Source organism: Drosophila nasuta, chromosome 2L (genome assembly GCF_023558535.2).
Source record: "Drosophila nasuta strain 15112-1781.00 chromosome 2L, ASM2355853v1, whole genome shotgun sequence".
In the NCBI taxonomy this organism is placed as follows: Eukaryota; Metazoa; Arthropoda; class Insecta; order Diptera; family Drosophilidae; genus Drosophila; species Drosophila nasuta.
In genome coordinates, this window is record NC_083455.1 from 22,952,957 (window position 1) to 22,971,732 (window position 18,776).

At 33.4% G+C, this 18,776-nt stretch overlaps 3 protein-coding genes across 8 annotated transcripts; all 3 read left to right on the forward strand.

Moving 5' to 3' along the window:
- Nucleotides 1-1,785: 1,785 nt before the first annotated feature.
- LOC132794922 (uncharacterized) lies at nucleotides 1,786-4,485 on the forward strand. Of its 5 annotated transcripts, none has more exons than XM_060805232.1 (4): nucleotides 1,786-2,231; nucleotides 3,426-3,606; nucleotides 3,688-3,803; nucleotides 3,855-4,485. In XM_060805232.1, the coding sequence occupies exons 1-4, from the start codon at nucleotides 1,896-1,898 to the stop codon at nucleotides 4,122-4,124; spliced, it is 903 nt and encodes a 300-aa protein (XP_060661215.1). In that variant the 5' UTR covers nucleotides 1,786-1,895; the 3' UTR covers nucleotides 4,125-4,485. The 5 variants fall into 5 exon arrangements, with proteins under 5 accessions (XP_060661215.1, XP_060661222.1, XP_060661231.1 ...); XM_060805239.1 differs by having other exon boundaries at nucleotides 3,875-4,485; XM_060805248.1 differs by having other exon boundaries at nucleotides 3,885-4,485.
- A 2,536-nt stretch (nucleotides 4,486-7,021) lies between these two features.
- Nucleotides 7,022-18,509, forward strand: LOC132791222 (uncharacterized). 2 transcript variants are annotated; one of them, XM_060800073.1, is made up of 4 exons: nucleotides 7,022-7,268; nucleotides 17,635-17,757; nucleotides 17,827-17,963; nucleotides 18,024-18,509. In XM_060800073.1, the coding sequence occupies exons 2-4, from the start codon at nucleotides 17,659-17,661 to the stop codon at nucleotides 18,142-18,144; spliced, it is 357 nt and encodes a 118-aa protein (XP_060656056.1). In that variant the 5' UTR covers nucleotides 7,022-7,268; nucleotides 17,635-17,658; the 3' UTR covers nucleotides 18,145-18,509. The 2 variants fall into 2 exon arrangements, with proteins under 2 accessions (XP_060656056.1, XP_060656049.1); XM_060800066.1 differs by having other exon boundaries at nucleotides 18,018-18,501.
- LOC132798157 (putative gustatory receptor 59b) lies at nucleotides 13,994-15,202 on the forward strand. The gene is made up of 2 exons (XM_060809911.1): nucleotides 13,994-14,989; nucleotides 15,047-15,202. Exons 1-2 carry the CDS (start codon nucleotides 13,994-13,996, stop codon nucleotides 15,200-15,202), a joined length of 1,152 nt encoding a protein of 383 aa, XP_060665894.1.
- Nucleotides 18,510-18,776: the final 267 nt, after the last annotated feature.

Genomic DNA, 18,776 nt, shown 5'->3' on the forward strand with positions numbered 1-18,776 from the left:
TATCAGAAAAAATATTATTTGAATAAATTAAAAATGTTTTAAATATAAATAAATATCAATAAAATATCATTTGATAATATTACAAAATTAATAATAATTCTTAAATATATACAAATTTTTAAATAGCACAGTTAAAAGTCAAAACTATTAATATTGTTTCAATGTTATATTTAATGTGAAAAAATTTACTGTTATTTAATTTTACTTTAATTATTTTTATTACCAAAAAATATATGTTTCCGGTATGGCAATACATTAACATATAAATAATCATTTAATCATTATTATTTTGAATAACACAAACAGAGTTAACAATAATTAATAATATTTGAATATTATATTTAATAAATTTAATTCATACTTACATATATATTTATATATTATATTTCCTGTATGTCAACATAATTCTTCAATAAGCATTTTTTTGAATTGATGATATTTGAATATTGTATTTAATTTCAATAAATTTTATTTTTAGTTTAATTACTTTGAATTAATATATAATTTTAATTTAATTATTTTTAATACTAACTAATACACTTTCTGTATTACTATATAACAATTTTAAATAATTTGTAAACAACTTTTTTTCAAAGCCAGTTTTTATGTATTTAAATTGTAGTAAAGAAATATTACTTAAAACTTATTCTCAATAAGGTTTTAAATATATTGAAATAAAAAACAAATAATGGCCAAAAATTTGAGGTAGCTCTAAAAGCATTCAAGAATTTTGCTAATTTATTCCTTACTGATATGCGTAGGAAAATTCCTTAATATAATAATGACACAAAACATAGCATACTTATTCGGGCAAAGCATTTAACTGCGTTGAATTATGTGAATATGCCTTTTTTTGTGTATCGTTTAACACTTGTTGCCTTTTATTGTGGCTTGTCGAATGTTGCTAATGCTTAGTTTATGGCTGATTGCGATTGGCATTTGCATGTTGCTGTGTTAATTGCGAAACGTGTTTGCGATTTGTGTGTTTAGAGTTGGAGTTGATGGGGTCAAGAAACGCATCGAGATCGAGTGCGTGTTTTTATGGGCAATGAACTCGATTCACAGCCTACCCGCTGAGCCGCTGAAATTAAGAACGATTTACTATTCGATTTAGTGGAGTTTGCAACTGAAGTTTAGCTTAAAGTCTCGCACTGTTAAATGGACAATATTTTTAGCCATTGATGAAGGTATTTTTGAGCAGCGCTTGGCTTGGCATTCGGTGGAAGGAAGGCTTAAGACGGCATGCAAATCCTTTGGCTGCGTCACACAGGCCAAAAGAAAAGGACATCGGACATCCTGTGGCGCGTTGCCTTGCCTTGGGTCAGTCGAGGCTACTTTTGCTCATTAGGACGCAAAAAAAAAAAACGAAGAAAAAAACGCAGTTGCCAAAGATGAAAGCACACGCTGCATTACACACATGTCTACGAGTGTGTGTGTGTGTGTGTGTGTGAGTGGGTGTGCATGTGTGTGTGTTAATAACTTTGCTGCAGGCAAACATGGATTTTTATGTTCAATAATTACAACAACATAGCAGCAGCAGAGCGAGAGCAAATCGAAGCAGCGTCGCAGTAAATCACATCGCCAGGCAAAAGAGCATTTCACTGTTGTTGCTCTTCCCCCCGGTCTGGGCTTTTCATCAAGTGGACTCCGAACCGGCGATTAACAAGCGTTTGTAATGTTTCATTATTGTAAAAAAATAAGCAAAAAAATAGCGATGGAGTCTTCTCCGTTCTTGGCTATAAAAGCGAGCAACGCATTAAGCCAACGCTTCAGTTGAAATTTCAAAGTGTGTTCGAAACCAGCAGTGATTGTGAGACTAACTAACTAACTAATTAGTTGGCCACCAACAACCCGATCTCAGTTCCATCAAACACACACACGCTCAACAACAGATCATGCTGCAGCAACGTTCGCGTCGTCAGCGTTCGCGTCAGCAGCTGGAGAGAAGCAGCTGCCGTCAGGTGAACTATTTGCCGGGCTTATTGATTGTGCTGTTGGTGTTGCTGCAGAATTTCGAGCTGCACATGTGCCGGCAATTGATGCGACGCAGCGACCCAGCACCGACCGTCGATGACAACAACTCCTTGCTCAAGGACACGGACACGGACACGGCGTCGAGGAGGAGTGGTCGAGAGGAGCAACGTCGCAGCGTTGAGAACGTTGGTCAGCCCGAGGAGATATTCAGTGCGCCGCCCAACGATGCCACTGACATGAGCTATGATGAGTATCCGGTGAGTGATGACTCCCCACTGGGGCAGGTGTCCATCGGAGGGGGTAGAGAGGTGAACGGAACGCTGCGTGGGCAGGCAGCATGGTCAAACCCAAAAATTCGTCTCATCTTACGCACTAAATTTGTAATTGTATATTTTGCATTTGATTGCTTGCCCTGCAGGTGAATTCACTTCACTTGTCCCTCTTCTCTATTTCCCTCTCTTTCTCTCTCTCTCTTTCTGTCTCTCTTCTCTTCACTTTGATATCTACTAAAGTGTCCCGACCCAAGCACTTCCCACTCCCTGCTGACGTCACACGCTTCGAATTAATGTTGGCTTTACTTTTGAGCAAATGTCATGTGGGCGTCTTTTCAATTGCGCATACGCCACATTGCACAAACTACGTATACACTAGCCAATCATTTGGCTGTAATTGTTACAATAAACATTTGTATATTTCGCATTTCCAACATTTTATTTCGACCTCCAATTAATTGAGACTTTTTGTAAATTGATCTTTTTTTACATTACTTTTTTTATCTTTTTTGCATTTTTGAAACAGTTTTGAATTACATTTGCTTTTTATTGTCCGTTTCATTTAGTTTCTATTTCGCTTTCTAACTTTATTTGAATCTTTATTTGAATATCAAGTTTGGAATGTTTTTTTGTTTATTATTATTAGAATTCCAAAAAGTTAGCTACATTATTTGATTTATATGTGTTTAATTCAATCATCATTTTCTTTAAAGAAATTTTTGATTCCTACAGTTGATGATTCAAATTCTTTGTTTTTGTATATTTATATTTGGTTTCTTTATGTTTTAAATTATTGTTTAATTTAATAATCTTTTTCCTCCTTAAATTGTGGATTCAAAATCTTTGTTTTGATAACTAGTTTTCAATTGTTCTATTTTTGTTCAGAACCCATTTCATCTTATTTTAATCGTATTAATATAACATTATGTATACGCATAATATAACTTTTCTGTTTGACATTGCATTACAAATTAATTAAGTATACGCATAGTAATAACTTGTACGTTTGAGACGAATATATTATATAATCTACTGAAAATTAAATTCGACTTCTATTTACTTCTATAAAAATACTAAAGTATACCAAAAACTATATTTGATGTATCGATTTCCTAAACGTTTTCATTAGAGTAGAAATTTTTAAAAATTGTTTAACTTCTTTTAAACTCCTTTTCTTAGATGGTTGTGCCGAAGCGAGCTGCTTTATTGCTGGATCGTTTAATGGTTGCTCTACACCATGCGCTGGAGAACGAAAGAGAAGGACATCGCATTGGCGAATTCTATGCCAACAAGAATCTGATGCAATTGGAGCCGAATGAATACAAGAGCGGCGCAGAGAAGCTGCAGCCCAGTGAGGAAGGTAAAACAATCGACTATAACTTTTGACAAACGAAAAGCATTTAATTTGGAAAATTTTCTATAAAACTCTCGGACAATAAAGGAAACAATATGCCATCGAATAGCCACAGCTTTCATATGTACAGCGACGATGATCCGGATGTGCCGGATTATGATTTCAAAGATTTGAATCAAATCAATCGGGCAACGGGCGAAACAGTAAGTTGGATATTGAAACCTAAATTTGCAATTTAAGCAACGATCAATTAGCATGGGGCAAATGGTGTAAGAAAATTTCAGTTAATGGCAAAGAGCTTTCAGAGAAGAGCCGGCGGCATTGGCGTTGGCGTTGGTGTTGGTCTTGGCAAGGATGGTCACGGAATTGTGGGCATGGCGATGCCCAGTTCAACGCCCGCTGGAGCTGCCGTTGGAGCTGGAGCGGGAGCGGGAGCTGGTGGCAGACGAGTCCATCACGTTGGATCGAATGGAGGTGGTCGCATGTATTGGCGCTGCTATTTCAATGCCGTCAGCTGTTTTTAAGTCCAAAATCTATCTAAAAATAAAAACTAATTTCGACTCCAGGCTCTCGGCTCCAGCCACAACAACAAAATGAAAACGAAAATGAAAAACGAAATAATAATAATAAAGAAAAACACTTTACGTTTCCTTGGCCTGCTATGAAAGTTGTTCGCGTAATTAACTGAAATCATCTGTAAACATAAAATTGTCAACTCGAAAAAAAGAAAAGATTAAGAAAAACTCTTGTTTAGCTTTTAAGTGTCAAACTGTAAACTGTATTTGAATTTCTCGATATTATGTGTAAACTCCACATACTAACAACCAAACAAAAACACACAAACACTCACATTTATTTATCTGTGTAGCTGCGTAATAAATAAACTAGAAGTCTACCTTTTACAGCCCCACTCTACCATCCATCCATCCATCCATAAATCTAAAGCACATACATATATAGTATATGCGAATATTATAGTCTATATCATTGCGATCGTAAATGAACTGGGATTTGCTGCCGAGCAACGAGTTTGTTTAATTCGCACTGCCTAATATTGATTGGCATTGCCATAATGCTTTCGTTTATTTCGTTGTTGTTTTTTTTTTTGCTGTTTATCAATGAATTAAACTCTCACCTGTTGCTGCTGTTGTTTTTGCCAGGCGGAAGTACAACTTATATGGATTCGCACTTAGCTCCGCTGACAGTTCTATATTTATATTCGCATTTTACCTTTGGCATTTTCCATTTGATTTATGCCAAAATTGAATATGCCACAATTTGGATTATGTTTTGGGTAATGAAATCAGTAAGTATATCATTACAATTATAGGCATTTTTACAGATTTCAGAGGCAGCTACGAGATAAACAATAGCGACACTTGAAATTTGAAATTCATTTCATTAGAATTTTACTTAATCATTTATATTTATTTATTATGGCAGTTAAAGACTGAAGTTAGCAAGCATTGAAAGATGATCTTACTATCATAAATAGAATAAAAAGAATTGAAATTAAAATTTAAAAGAATTTGCATAAATAAGTGCTTAGCATTTATATTTATATATAGTAAGTATTATGATAGACAAAGATTGAAATTTCAAGGAATTCAAGACTATTGGCAAACTCAATAATTAGATTATTTATTTATTCAAATAAATAGATGAAATGAAGAACATGAAAAATTTGAAAAAAAAATTGCAGAAATCGAAAAAATTAAAAAAAAAATAATATCTGATTAAATTATTTATTTCTGGACAACAAAAGTCTTGAATTTGGGTAATTCTCTTTGGCAAAAAGCAGTGAAAAAAGTATAAAGTTAAAATATTTGAAAAATAAGTAAAGATTATTTTCATAGATCTGCGTAAGCACCATTTTTAAAAGGAAGATAAGATTATGTAATCAAATTTGTTTGCTATACTACGATGAAATATATATTTTGTTTTTTTGCATAAATTCGTTATTTTTTGCAATTATCTTAGAACATAAAAATAATTCCAAAATAATTCTTAGCTTTAATTAAAGTGCTCATTAAGGGCTTTATTTAGTTTTATTTTTGGTTTAGACAATAATAACTACAGTATTTATAAACACTGAATTTTATTAAAAGCGGATAAAAATTATAGAAGTTATGTAGGAAATATTTTGCTTTGGGTATATTTTGCAGTCTATCTGGTATATTTTGAATGTAGTACTATATCAATATACCACACAAAGCCTATGGTATATTTTTTAGTATTTTTGTGGAATATGATTTGGTTTACTTTAAGATAATAATACCGCACTTTTTGGTTTTCAAAATGAGTAGCGTGTATCTTAAAGTCTAGCACACTCTTCTTTAGCTTTCTTACTTGTTTCACTTCAAAGAGTGTCTATTAATAAAGTATGAACCTTCACAAATATTATACCATTTGCACTCTAAATTATATACTGATTTGCAAAGAAAATTTATGAATATCTCAGAACTATTTTTAAGCGCTATAAATCTCTCAGAAAATTATTTTAATTTCGACCTTAAATAGTTGAGAAAGCAGCAACTAAATTACTATGCACAAAGGTGCCAAGCATCAAGCGTATTTTAACCTGAGGTTAACTTAACTTATTGATGGATGCAAAAGTTGCAGTCGAAGAGCAAAGACAAAGTTTTTTGCAGGCAATGCATATCATTATGACGACGCATCAAGTCGATTGAGTTGATCATATTGCGCGTGCAACGCACGTAATTGACTTTATGGCCAACTTGAATTGCCTCTTTGGCAACTAACTGACTGACTGACGAGTTTTATTGGCCAATATGGAAAATTAATGATGCTTGCATTACAGATTTATGTGCGTTTTGTTAATTGATGTTCGAAAATAATCAACGCGTTCGCTTATCGATTCGATTCGAGTTGAGTTGAGTTGAGTTGAAGTAAAGTCGCTGCTCGTAAATCAAAGTTTTGGCCGTGGTGACGTCATCAGCGAGCGACCCACAAAGTATGCAACAAGTTTTGCTAATCAACAGGTGACTTTGCTACTCACCACACACACACATGGAGAGTGCCTCGGTTATCGTGCTGTGCGTGTGGTGAATAATGAAGCTCTTAAGCCGCACGTTGCTCATACGCAGCGTTGACAACGACAGCACGACAACAAGTGTTGCAGGCGGGGAAAGCTGGAGGTTGCATCAACATCAACATGTAGCTGCTACAACACTCCTAAGCCAAGTTAACGTTTCCTCTTCTCCTCTCCCCTTTGTTCGTTCGCTTCCTTCGCTTCCTGCTGCCGGCAAATCTGCTTCTGCCTCTGCCTCTGCTGTCGTCGTCGTCGTCGACATCGTCGCTGCTGTCGTTGCTGTCGCTGCTATCGTCGTCGTCGTTGCCTGTTTGCTGTTTTGTATATAAAGCCGAGCGTTTGGCATAGCCAACATCGAGTTAACAATTTCACTTCTTGGCGTTCACATCGAGCAACATCGAGCAAACCGAAGCAATCCAGCAACCAAAGCAACAACATCGAGAGGATCCTAAAACGTACTTCCAACATTTCTCGCCGTTTCATTGCTGTTTGCGATTCCATAAATCGAGCAATTAGTTTGTTATAAATCAACGTTTGGCGCCGCACTTATTGCCAAATTCTTTCCAAACGCTATTTGTTTAGCCAAATCGCATTCGATTTCTCCTATCCCAAAGCGGTGAGTACTTCCTCATTTATTGCTCTCGTTCTAGCTTAATTTGATTTCATATTTGCCAAACTAATTGATGTATTTGGTAATTAACTGCAAAAGGTGTTGGCTGAATTATTGTCTGTCATTTTTGGTAACAGGAAAAGTCAATAGCTCAATATAAATGGGTTCGAAGTGAAATAATTTTGTCAGTTGTAGAATAGAATTTAGAAAAGAGTTTTGTTCGTGGCAAATACTTTTTTAAGTTATTTATTTATTAAAATTGCAGTTTAGCAAACATTTTTTTATCACTGTAAAAACTTTTTGTATTTTAGAAAAGATTTTGGATAACATGTTTACAGAAAATACTTTCTTTATTTATTAAAATAGTATTTTAGAAATACTTTGGGAAACATTTTTCAAGCACTGCAAATATTTTTTTTATTGATTATAAATGTAGTTTAGAAATTAATTTGGAAAGCTCTAAAATACTCTTTTTTTTTATTACAACTGTTGTGTAGCAAACGTTTTGAAAGACAATTTTACAGGACTGCAAACACTTTTTATTTACTTATTTATTTATTATATTTGTAGTTTAGAAATTGCCAAATCCCAGAACGTAGTCAGAAAGAAAACACTTTATAGTTGATAAGATATTTGGTTCTTTATGAATTCTTTAAAAAAAAGTTCTTGGAAATCTTCTCGCCAATTTAATAAAAATGCAAAATATTTCTTCCAGTTATTATATTGAACACAATTTCAAATTTTAAAATGTTCTTTGACTTTCAACCTTTCAATTTGAATGTAATTTAAAAGTGAACTTTCTGACATCACAACAATTGTGTTTCTTAAAGGGAAATTCCATTCCAATAATAATTTTTTGCATAATTATTTTATCAAATGAATTTCAATACAACTGAATGTCACACAAAAGTATGTCAATTAAATTTCGCTGGCATTAATTTGCTTCATTAAATTCGTAAACAAGAAATGCGATGCAAATGGAATTTGATGTCAATTTTGTGCTAATTTTAGAATTGAAGCTTTAATCCAGGATTATTTACCTTGCAGTTGTTTCCCAATAATACAAAAGCCAATTAATATTTTGAGAAATGATCCGTCAACTAGATTGACATTTAGGTGCGTAGGAAAATCAGTTTGCAAAGCTGTTTACACAATTTTGACAAATGTTTGGCAATTAATCATAAGCATTAACGGTGCTTTTCCTAGCCCAACTTCCTCTCTCTCTCTCTCTGTGTTCAACAACATTTCTCGCTCAAATTGAAATTCATGTTCTACGCAAAACACAAAAAAAGGGAAATTCCATTTGGGGCTACTCAAACACAAAAGAGAAAAGAAGAAACAAGAACAGGAAAAGTGAGTTGAAAATTCCATCTACAGGTGCCTGTTGCGTGGGTTTGTGTCTTCATTGAAAATAATGTGAATTATTTATGATGTGTAAAAGAAAAGTTCGCATCATTTGTTTTGCCTCGTGCAACGAACCACATGCAAATGCCAAAGTACGAATACAAATACGAATACGACTACGAATACGAATGCGAGTGCTGTGAGTACTCGGTATTCGAGTTCATAGTTTGTGGCTGTGATTTTCTAACACTTAATATCGCAACTCATCTATAAATAATGCTCAGCGAAGCCGCAATCAAATTGCATTTAATATTTATTAACTTCGAGCGGAAAATAAAGTGCGACGTGGGCAACCCAAAAAAAAAGTGTTGGAGTAAATGTTCTCAGACCTTTAATTAGTGAAACATTCGGATTACTATTTGTATTTATTAATGCAGTGAATTTTAGCACAACTAGCTAAAATTGAAGTTCTATTGAAAATAAAAAGAATTTTCGTACTTTTGTGTTACAAAAATTTTATTTATAAATTGTATATTAGAGAATTTGAAAGATTTTACAGAGTAAAAGATTTAACATTTTAGTGGGCGATTTAAATATTCTTAATAATTTGCCAAATATAAACATTTTATACTAAAGAATTTGAAATATTTTCTTACTTCGTGTTAGAAAAATTTCATTTATAAAGATTTTTTTGACTATTGAGATAGAAATACTTCAATTATATTAGAAAATATTATTTACTGTGTTTATATTGTAGTATTCGATTAAAACATTCTTTAAATTCGGTAAAAACGAAAATTTTATATTAAAGAATATTAAGAATTTTTGATAAACTCAAATTATAAATTTTATTTAAGAGAATTCTTTGAATTTGCTTACTTTTTTTTAAAAAAAATACTCTAAATTTATATATTTTGTATTAGAAAATATAATTTACAATGTAAAAGATTTAAAATTTTAGTGCACGCTTAAAATATTCTTTAAATACAGCAAATGCACAAATAACATTCAAATTACTTCTTATTGCTTTCCTTTATTTAAAAACTATTTCGAGTACAAAGTTGGCACAAAAATGTAAAAATAAACTGGGCAAAAATATCGCAAATATATTAACAATATTCCAAATCGAATACAACACAAAATTCAGCTGCATTTTAATGATGTCAGAGCATAAAAAATAAAAAGTACGTTAAGAGAAATTTGATCTTAATCTGTATCAAATTTAGAAATCCTTTTTTTTTGAGCTTCCGCAACAAATTGAAAACTTTTTTCGATTTTAATTGATTGTGCTTGTGCTTTGATGTGTCATTCGCTATCAATGCATTTGCGGTGAACCACAACAAAAACCACAGCAGGCAAAGTAATGCGATATTACTTCAAGTGGAGGAGACGCCTCCCACTCGACTTGGGACTTGGGTGTGCTTAAAGTGATGTGTAGGTTACCCCCCAAAAAGTAGGCAACATTAGCACAAAATATTAACTTACGACGGTAAATTTCTAAAACATTTTTGATGGAAGCAAACCTGTCACAAGGCGCAGCATTTTTTTGGTAATTTAGTCGCGGTTTCAAGTGTCCGTCTGAGACGACCGATAAATCAACACAACGCAGAGTGTCAAGGACTTCAACTTGAAGTTTGAGTAGACCGCAGAACAACTAAGTGGAAATTTGAAAAAGTGTGAGGGGAAAAGCTGAGCTAAGCTGATTGCCAGCAAAGTTCCGTAATCCGCGGCAGGAAAATTGCATTTTTCCAAACATTGCAATTGTTCGTTTGGCATTCGCCAACTCTATCGCTGCCTCCTTTCACTTCGCTCTGCTTTCACTGCTTCCCGCTCTCTCTCTTGATATTAAATTTCCAATTAACATTGGAGCATTATTTATCAGGCGCAATAAAAGTGTCCTGATTATGTTGGCCCTGCTCTGCTCTTCTCTCTCGCTCTCTTTGGTTATCTCTCCATCTCTCTCACCCGCTGCTTTCGTATTCCATTTGATCTCTCACTCGCAAACTGTCTACGCCGTCATCCACACTGTTTGCTAACGCCCTGAGCGTTCCTTCCCATTCCCATTCCCACTTCCCACTTCCATACTCCATTCCCTTCTTGCCCCCGTGCGGCACGTTATTAGTTTTATTTATTGCGGCAACGTTAGTCAGTTAGCCGCTGTTGCTGCTGTTGCTGTGGCTTTTTGGCTTAATCTATCTATCAAACATTTTATGGACTGCTTTACTTGTTGTTGCTGCTGCTGTTGGCCTTTTTATTATGCAGCATTATAATTATCTATGCCTCAGGTATTAACGGGCCTGATGTGAGAATTCCCTGTCACACATGTTGCTGCTTTTCGGCTGCACTTTTATGGCTGCTTTCTACCAGCTACAAGTGCGCCAAAGTGCTCAGTGATAAAAAGCCATCAGTTGGCTAAAGTAGTTGCCTTTTTTCTGATAATATAAATATTATAATTTGGCATGCTTTGTGAATAAAATACAATTTCAGCAAGAGATTTCAGTTCAGTTTCCATTCATTTCTCTTGGCGCTCAAAAGTATGCTACAAAAATGTGAATTGTATTGTGAAGATTGCGATTTTATTTTAATTTACTTAATTTATTTACTCGAGTGTACTTGACTGTGAGATACCAGATATTCATTTTAAATTAAACCATGTTCTATAAGTATACCAAAAAAATACCGAAATATACCGAGTGTAATATGTGGTATATGAATAGTGAACTATATTCAAAATACAAATACAGTACAAAATTTACCTCAAAAATACTAAAATATGCCGATTGGTATATTTGGTTTATCGATATTGTACTACATTCAAAATATACTATAGAGATCAAAATATACCACAAAAATACTAAAATATACCGAGTGTTATATTTTCAAAATATACCATAGAGTGCAGAATATATCGAAAAAATACCAAAATATACCATGTAATGTACTTTATTCAAAATATACCATAGAGTACAAAATATACCATATTAGCAGCTTAGCAAGTATTCTTTCTATGCCATACAAAAGTATTTCTTAAATTCATTTCAAGAGCGTTTCGATTAAGTAGCTTAAATAATATATTTTAATACCCAATTCCATCTTAATATATTTTTTATATAGAAAACTATAAAGATTTGAGCAGTTCAACAATTTCTCCTCACTTAATTCGCAACTAAAACACAACTCAATCTCTTGTGCTTGAAATAAGTTTTAATAAATATGCTTAGCATCTGAATGGGACGCTGAAATCTGTCTTCGCAATCTGAGAGAGAGAGTGTGAGAGAAAGAGAGAGAGAGACTTGCCAACAATTTTATTTTATGCTTTGCATTTGAATTTAAAAAGAACTTGCCGCTAGCTGATTACCTCGATGCCAATGGCTGGCATTTGAGTGTGCATAAAACGGGTAAATCCTTCCGCAAATTGTGTGGCATACACACACACACACCTACATACAGAGAGACCTGCCACAGGCTTGCCTCATGCAGCCAGGCTGCAGTGCCACATGCTCTGCATATCCTGGTCACCTTCGTAAAAAATGCAAAACCGTAAAAGAAGTGAACAAAAAAAAAAATAAGATAATTTTCAGTGGCTGTGCCACATCGTGTGGCAGGCGCAACATTTTATGTGCTGCAGCAGCACAGCACAGCACAGCACAGCTCAGCACAAAATAGTCATTAACATTTACGGCTTACGTCATTGAGTTTTGGTTTCGAATTTGTTGGCTCCTGGCGCAGTTTAAGTGCCTCATCTGCCTCTTCATACCTGTTGCATGCGGCACTCGATTTATGAGCTCTGGCTGCTCACATATTCATGATGCCACGCCCACACAGTTGATGTCATTATCTCGCCCATAATTAGATGATTGGCCTGGCCTACACATGCTTGAATCTCAACTCGAGTCCTGTTTTTCGGCTTCGTGCTTCTAATTAACACTAGCCATAGCTCTACCTAGTTGTTGTTGTTGTTGTTGTTGGTCCTGTTGCTTGCTCCATTGCTGTGTATCCTTTTGATACCACAAAAATTGTCTGCATAATTAATGCGACTGGTCAACATTCTGTGGCATTTGTGCATTTGATTTCCACTTTGATCTTTAGTTGAGCTATTGAATTTCACAACTTTAATTAACCAAGTAGGCGGATGCTCAATTATTTAACAAGTTTTCGGTTATGGTTTTGGTTTTTGAAGCCCTCCATTGAATTAAAAGGAAAGTGGAGTATCTATAAGCTGACATATATCAAATAAACATAGAAAATTGAGTTCGCTTAGCGACATAGAAGTAAAAGATTTAGTATATAAAATCATTAAATTCCAATAAATAGTAAATGTTAAATTCAAGAAGTAATGAAGCTTATTTATACGTCAATTAATAGCTTATTCGCTCATTGATACATTCCAATTAAGGGCAGTCGATTTAGAAATAAAAGACATACTAAATAAAATACATCAAATAAATTTCACAAAATTAGAAAGCCAATTAATAGAGCTTAGAAAAGATGAGCTTCAAAATATTGGCAGCCAAATAAATATTCGTAAATTCGCTTCTATATTAAAATTTAAAACAATTAATCAATCATGGAATTAATTTATTGATTTTTGAGTAAAAGATTTACCAAATAAAATACATCAAATGAAATATTAGCATCAAAATTTCAAATTCAAGAAATTATTAAGTAAATTTTTAATAAAATATGTTCAAAAGACGTAGTTAAATTAATAGCTTATTCGCTGATTGATACATTCCAATTAAAGGCAGTCGATTTAGAAATAAAAGATATACTAAATAAAATACATTAAATAATATTAAAATGTTTAAATTAAATGTTTGCTTAGTAAAGTCTTCTTTACTTTAAAAAATTGTCAGACAAATAAATATTCATCATTATTATTGATTTCTTGATATATCCAAATTAGTAGCAAATTATAAGCAAAATATATACTAATACTAAATATCAAATTCAAGAGACTGGAAAGCCAATTTATAGTCATTAAATGAAAGTGTTTGCTTAGTAAAGAAAAACTTCAAAAATGAGCTAAAAATAATTACTTGTTGATTCCTTGACATACACAAATTAATAGCAATCATCCATAGAGCTCATTTATCGATTTTTAAGTAATACATAGACTAAATAAAATACATCAAAAAAATACAAATACTAAATATGAAACTCAAGAAATTAGGAAGCCAATTTAAAGTCATTAAATAAAAGTGTTTGAAGTTTGCTGATTCGCTGATAAATCGAAATTAAACGCAGTCACCTCGCTGAATATTGATTATTAAGTCCCTAGCTGCCTAGCTTCGATTATCAATTTGAATAATTGACGACAATTAATTGCAATTTAATTAAATGAAATGCACGACAAGTTGTTATTCGATTTGAGTTCAGTTGCCGCAATGTTGCCAGAGGGAAAGGTGCAACGTTTGCTCTACGAGCTCTACGCTTATTTTGCGATATTCATCGGCGTGACAAGCTATCGCTACGACTATAAGCAGCAAGTGTACAAGAACAACAAGTGGACACAGTTTGTGGCCAGCTTGGGCAACCTCTTCGTATACGTATTAATCCCATTGGACATTTACTATGTGGTGATGGATAACTTCGGGCTGGACTCGGCAACGGATATGGCTGTGCGAATCGATACGTTGGTCAATGATGTCGTTTGTCTGCTGCGTGTGTTGCAACGAGTTCCCAGGGAACGTGCAACGAAGCAACTCTTTCAACAGTTGCAACGAGTGCAACGCATTCATCGCTTTGGCGGAGTAAAAGATACTCAAGTTGAGTTGCAAATGAAGCGCATTTATTTGCTTAAAAATATCTTACTCTGGCTGCTGACAATCTCGCTGTTGATCTTCATGATGCTCGCCTTTGAGAAGTTCGGCTCGAACATAAAGAATCCCATTGGAACCCAACTCATTGTGATACTCTACACCTTGGTGATTGATGGCCAAGATGTGGCCATCCACATGCATTTCTTGCTCAGCTGGCGCATCTGTCAAGTCTACTTGCATCTCAATGCACGTGTGAAGCAATTGCTTAAACGTAACGCAGCTACGGTCACACTGGAACTGCAGCATTTGCGCTGGCAACACTGGCAACTCGCACTGCTATTTCAACGTTTGAATGTCGCCTACAACTTCATCTTGCTCAGCTCACGTTTCAGCCTTATTGTTACCGCTGCTGCTTTGGGCTATTACATCAGCATATTTAACTCATTGGGAAATCAGAAAAGCATTATGATTACATCCTTTGCTCTCTATGCCATAATTGCATTGGATTGCTATCTGCTTGATTTGATCTACGATCTGACAAAACAATGCCATCGGGAGACAACTTGGCAGCTCAGAGAACACAATTTGGTGAAGAACCCCAACTCTCATCTCTCAAACGGGGTACTTTTTGCTTTAACAGTTTACATTTCACTTAAACTCATCCCGCATTTCTTTCAGTGTGACCAGTTTGCACTGCAAATCGCCTGCTTTCCACTGGAGATCAAGCCTTACGGTCTTTTTCCCAGCGGCAAGGCGACTTGGCTCAGCAACATTGTCTGCATTTTCAGCTGGATGATTGTGCTTCTACAATATCACATGGTTGCAGAGAAATAATGCAAATTTATATAGGAAATTTCAGTTCTAGATTTACGATTCTTTCTTTTCTTTTTCTTTTTTTTGTTCTTTAAATTTTTGAACAACATTTGCCGATCTAAAATACAACTTAAATAATGGGTTTTTTTTATATCAGTATTTGATAAATTCTTTAATATACTTTACTTTAACTATATAAAATATAGTTTAAAAAAGTATTCATTTCTTTATTTCAGTGTTTGTTAAATTCTTTAAGATTTTAAACAAAATTTGTGGAACTAAAATACAGTTTAAAAAATTATTAATTACGTTTTTTCAGTATTTGTTAAGTTATTCAAATTTTTAGCCAAAGCGAAGCTAAAATACAATCCAAAAAAAATATTCATTTTGTTATTTCAGTATTTTTTAAGTTCTCAAATATTAATTTAAATAATTTTCCAGTGCAAAATGGAATTTTAATTTGTAAGCCAAATTCTAAATAATTTCTTGAAGATTCAATAGTTGAAAACTTCATTAAATTTTTGCACTCAATGCAAATAAATGTTATGTAAAAACTATTTTAAAGGCTTAATTGCTGATTTTCAAATTTTAAAAGATTTAAGTGAAGAAATATAAATATATTCATCTTATAATTTCTAACAAATTAATATTTTGAATGAATTACACAAAAATGTTATTCAAAACTTTCATTCAAACTAAAAAACACAAAACAAAAAACTCTTTCCTTCTGGCTACAAATAATATTTTTAATTCCCTGCTAATTCCATAATGTTACAAGTTTAATTACAAGTTCAACACACACAAAAGGTTGCCTTTGTGCAGCTCAGCGAGACGTGTAACAAAAAGCGGCTAAAGTGGACATGGAAACTAAAAGCTGAACACTTGTTGCCACAAACGTGACCTGAATGGCATTGTGTAAGCCGTTGCACGTTGACTGTGGCAAGATTCGGATTTTCCCCGAGTCTCGGAAAAGTGCATTTCCGCAATTAAAAGCGGATATGAACTTGAATTCTCTCTCTTCAACAAAATGGGAGGCACAAAAGTGCGCAGCCTGTTATGTGCAACGTGCCACAAAAAGAGTCAACAATGAGAGTGGACAAAAGTTTAATTGAATTTACGCACGAACGTGATTCAAGATTTCCGATTCCGAGAAGACCTTGAACACAGCTTTTTAGCTATTTTCGGGCTTTCCTTCTCTTTTCTCCCTTCCCTCCCATTCCCCCTTCCCCCTTCCCCATTGGATTGTGTCATCGTGCTGCGATTACGCACATTCGAATTTGCATTTGCAACAGTTGCAACAGCTGTGCGGCATATGGACAAATATTAGTCATGATTAAATGCATAGTCAAGTGCATTTAATGGACGCACATTTAACTTCACTTCTTTGTATACCTTTCAAATGGAAATGCACTTAGATTGAAGGTCTGAATAAATCAGTTTACATGAATGGGGGCAACAATCTAAACAAAGCGAACTATCGAGAATAAAAGTGTCTAATATAACAAAAGAAATACATGGAATATTATTAAAGATTAGCCCAACTAAAATCATGAAATATTATTAAAGATTAGCCCAACTAAAATCCGATTAAAAAAAGGAAAAATATATCGATTACCAATTACTAATTTTGAGTTTAGGTATTAATTAAAATAGTTTAATTTAAAGAGTTTATTTCATACAAACTCATTGAGAGATTTGTACAATTTTGACTATAAGAAAGACATTTAAATATAATAATTACTTTAACTACAATAGCAATACTCAAAATAATGCAATTGGAATTTTTTATAGAAAGTTCTCTTCATATAAACTTAGTTATGGAATTTTTAATAATACATAAATTCAGTTGAAGATTCAAATTAGTTCAAAAAGAACATATTCTAGAGAGAGTTTAACTAAAATTCATGAAATGAAATATTAAGGAATGATCGAATATAACAAATTAATTTATTTTAATTTAATTTGAATGGCTTTAATTATTCAAATAAAATAAGTTTATTTAAAGAATTGTCTCAAGTTAAAAGCACATTTTTATACCAATTGGAATATTCATTTTAAGGCTTGAATAAACTCAACCAGAAACATTTTATTGGGAAAGTTAATCCAGACACCTAATACTACATTTTCAAAATATATTTTTTAATTATTGCTTGAGAGTCAATAGAACACTTTCATAATAAGTTTTTCAATTAATTTCTGATAATCAATTTATGGATAATTGTATATTTTCTGGACTTCTAACTACTTCTTTGGCTAGTATTTAGAATTAATATTTGTATTAGAATTAGAATTGTTGATTTTCTACAATTTTTAATTCTTGACTATCTGCTTATTATTTGTGATATTTAATAGATCAACAATTGTTGATTTTCTGCAGTTCTAACTATTTCTTTAGCTACTATTTAGAATTGTTTATTTACTACAATTTTTAACTCTTTATCATCTGTTTCTAGTTCCAGCTCAAGCCCAAACCCAACATGATGAAAATGGTGCAGGTTCTTTTGTGCTACGGTCTGTTGTTGACCATGTTCTTTGCCCTGAACGAGGCTCGTCCCTCTGGCAACGAAGCAGCCACCGTAAGCAGCCATTAAATACTAAATTAAACTATCTGAAACTGATATTATTTATCTCTCTCTTTGCTTCAGGACACTGATGCCCTGGAACAGCAGGATGTGGAGGATGTGCGCAATGCTTATGCTGGCTATGAAATGCCAGCTCAAGCCATTTATCCCAACATTCCCATGGATCGCTTGCAGATGCTCTTCGCCCAGTACAGACCCACGTAAGTTGAGTTAAATACTTTACAAACATAATCAAATTGATTAACTTTTTATAGTTATAGCGCCTATCTGCGCACTCCTTCCTATGGCAACATGAATGAGCTTTACCGTCTGCCCGAGAGCAAACGTCAAGTGAGATACCGACAGTGCTACTTCAATCCCATCTCCTGCTTTAGGAAGTAAATCCTTTATAACGGAACACAACAATAAGCATAAAAAATATAAAAAAAGAGAAACAACAAAACAAAGTCAGCCCTTGATAAATTAACATTTCAAACATTTCGACAACAACAGCAACAACAAGAAAAGAACTTAGCATAAATCGATAATGCAAATATCTAGTGAAATTAACTAAAGTTAAGACTCAAACTATATAAATGTCTATTAAACAACAAAAATTGCTTCATTGTAGTTACAACAAAAAAAAAAAACAACTAATAATAATAATGAATAAAGTTTGCACACAATTCAATTTCTGCACATTTTTTCTTTAAATCTCATTTACAATATATTTTTATTTTTGCTTACATATGGTGTGGTAAAATAATATACAGCAAATATTTATAATTATATTAATATTATCTTAAATTATGAAAACAGAAAATAAAACTTGTACGTATATAATTCTTATCGAAAGCAAATCAATACGAAATGAAATGAAATTTCCTTTTGTAAATTGAATGTTTCAGCTATTGTATTATATTATATTATATTATGCATATAATGAAACCGAATGAAACACACGGTATAATAGAGTCAGAGTCAGTCACACACACCTTATAAAATCCTATCGATGTAATATAATAAAGTATTCC

Bases quoted from the DNA above. Each gene is read 5' to 3' on its own strand.
- LOC132798157 (XM_060809911.1), top strand. From the start codon at position 13,994: ATGTTGCCAGAGGGAAAGGTGCAACGTTTGCTCTACGAGCTCTACGCT. The intron at 14,990-15,046 runs GTACTTTTTGCT...CATTTCTTTCAG, and splicing joins ACTCTCATCTCTCAAACGGG to TGTGACCAGTTTGCACTGCA.
- LOC132794922 (XM_060805232.1), top strand. From the start codon at position 1,896: ATGCTGCAGCAACGTTCGCGTCGTCAGCGTTCGCGTCAGCAGCTGGAG. The intron at 3,607-3,687 runs GTAAAACAATCG...CGGACAATAAAG, and splicing joins GCTGCAGCCCAGTGAGGAAG to GAAACAATATGCCATCGAAT. The intron at 3,804-3,854 runs GTAAGTTGGATA...ACGATCAATTAG, and splicing joins ATCGGGCAACGGGCGAAACA to CATGGGGCAAATGGTGTAAG.
- LOC132791222 (XM_060800066.1), top strand. From the start codon at position 17,659: ATGATGAAAATGGTGCAGGTTCTTTTGTGCTACGGTCTGTTGTTGACC. The intron at 17,758-17,826 runs GTAAGCAGCCAT...TCTTTGCTTCAG, and splicing joins CTGGCAACGAAGCAGCCACC to GACACTGATGCCCTGGAACA. The intron at 17,964-18,017 runs GTAAGTTGAGTT...AACTTTTTATAG, and splicing joins TTCGCCCAGTACAGACCCAC to TTATAGCGCCTATCTGCGCA.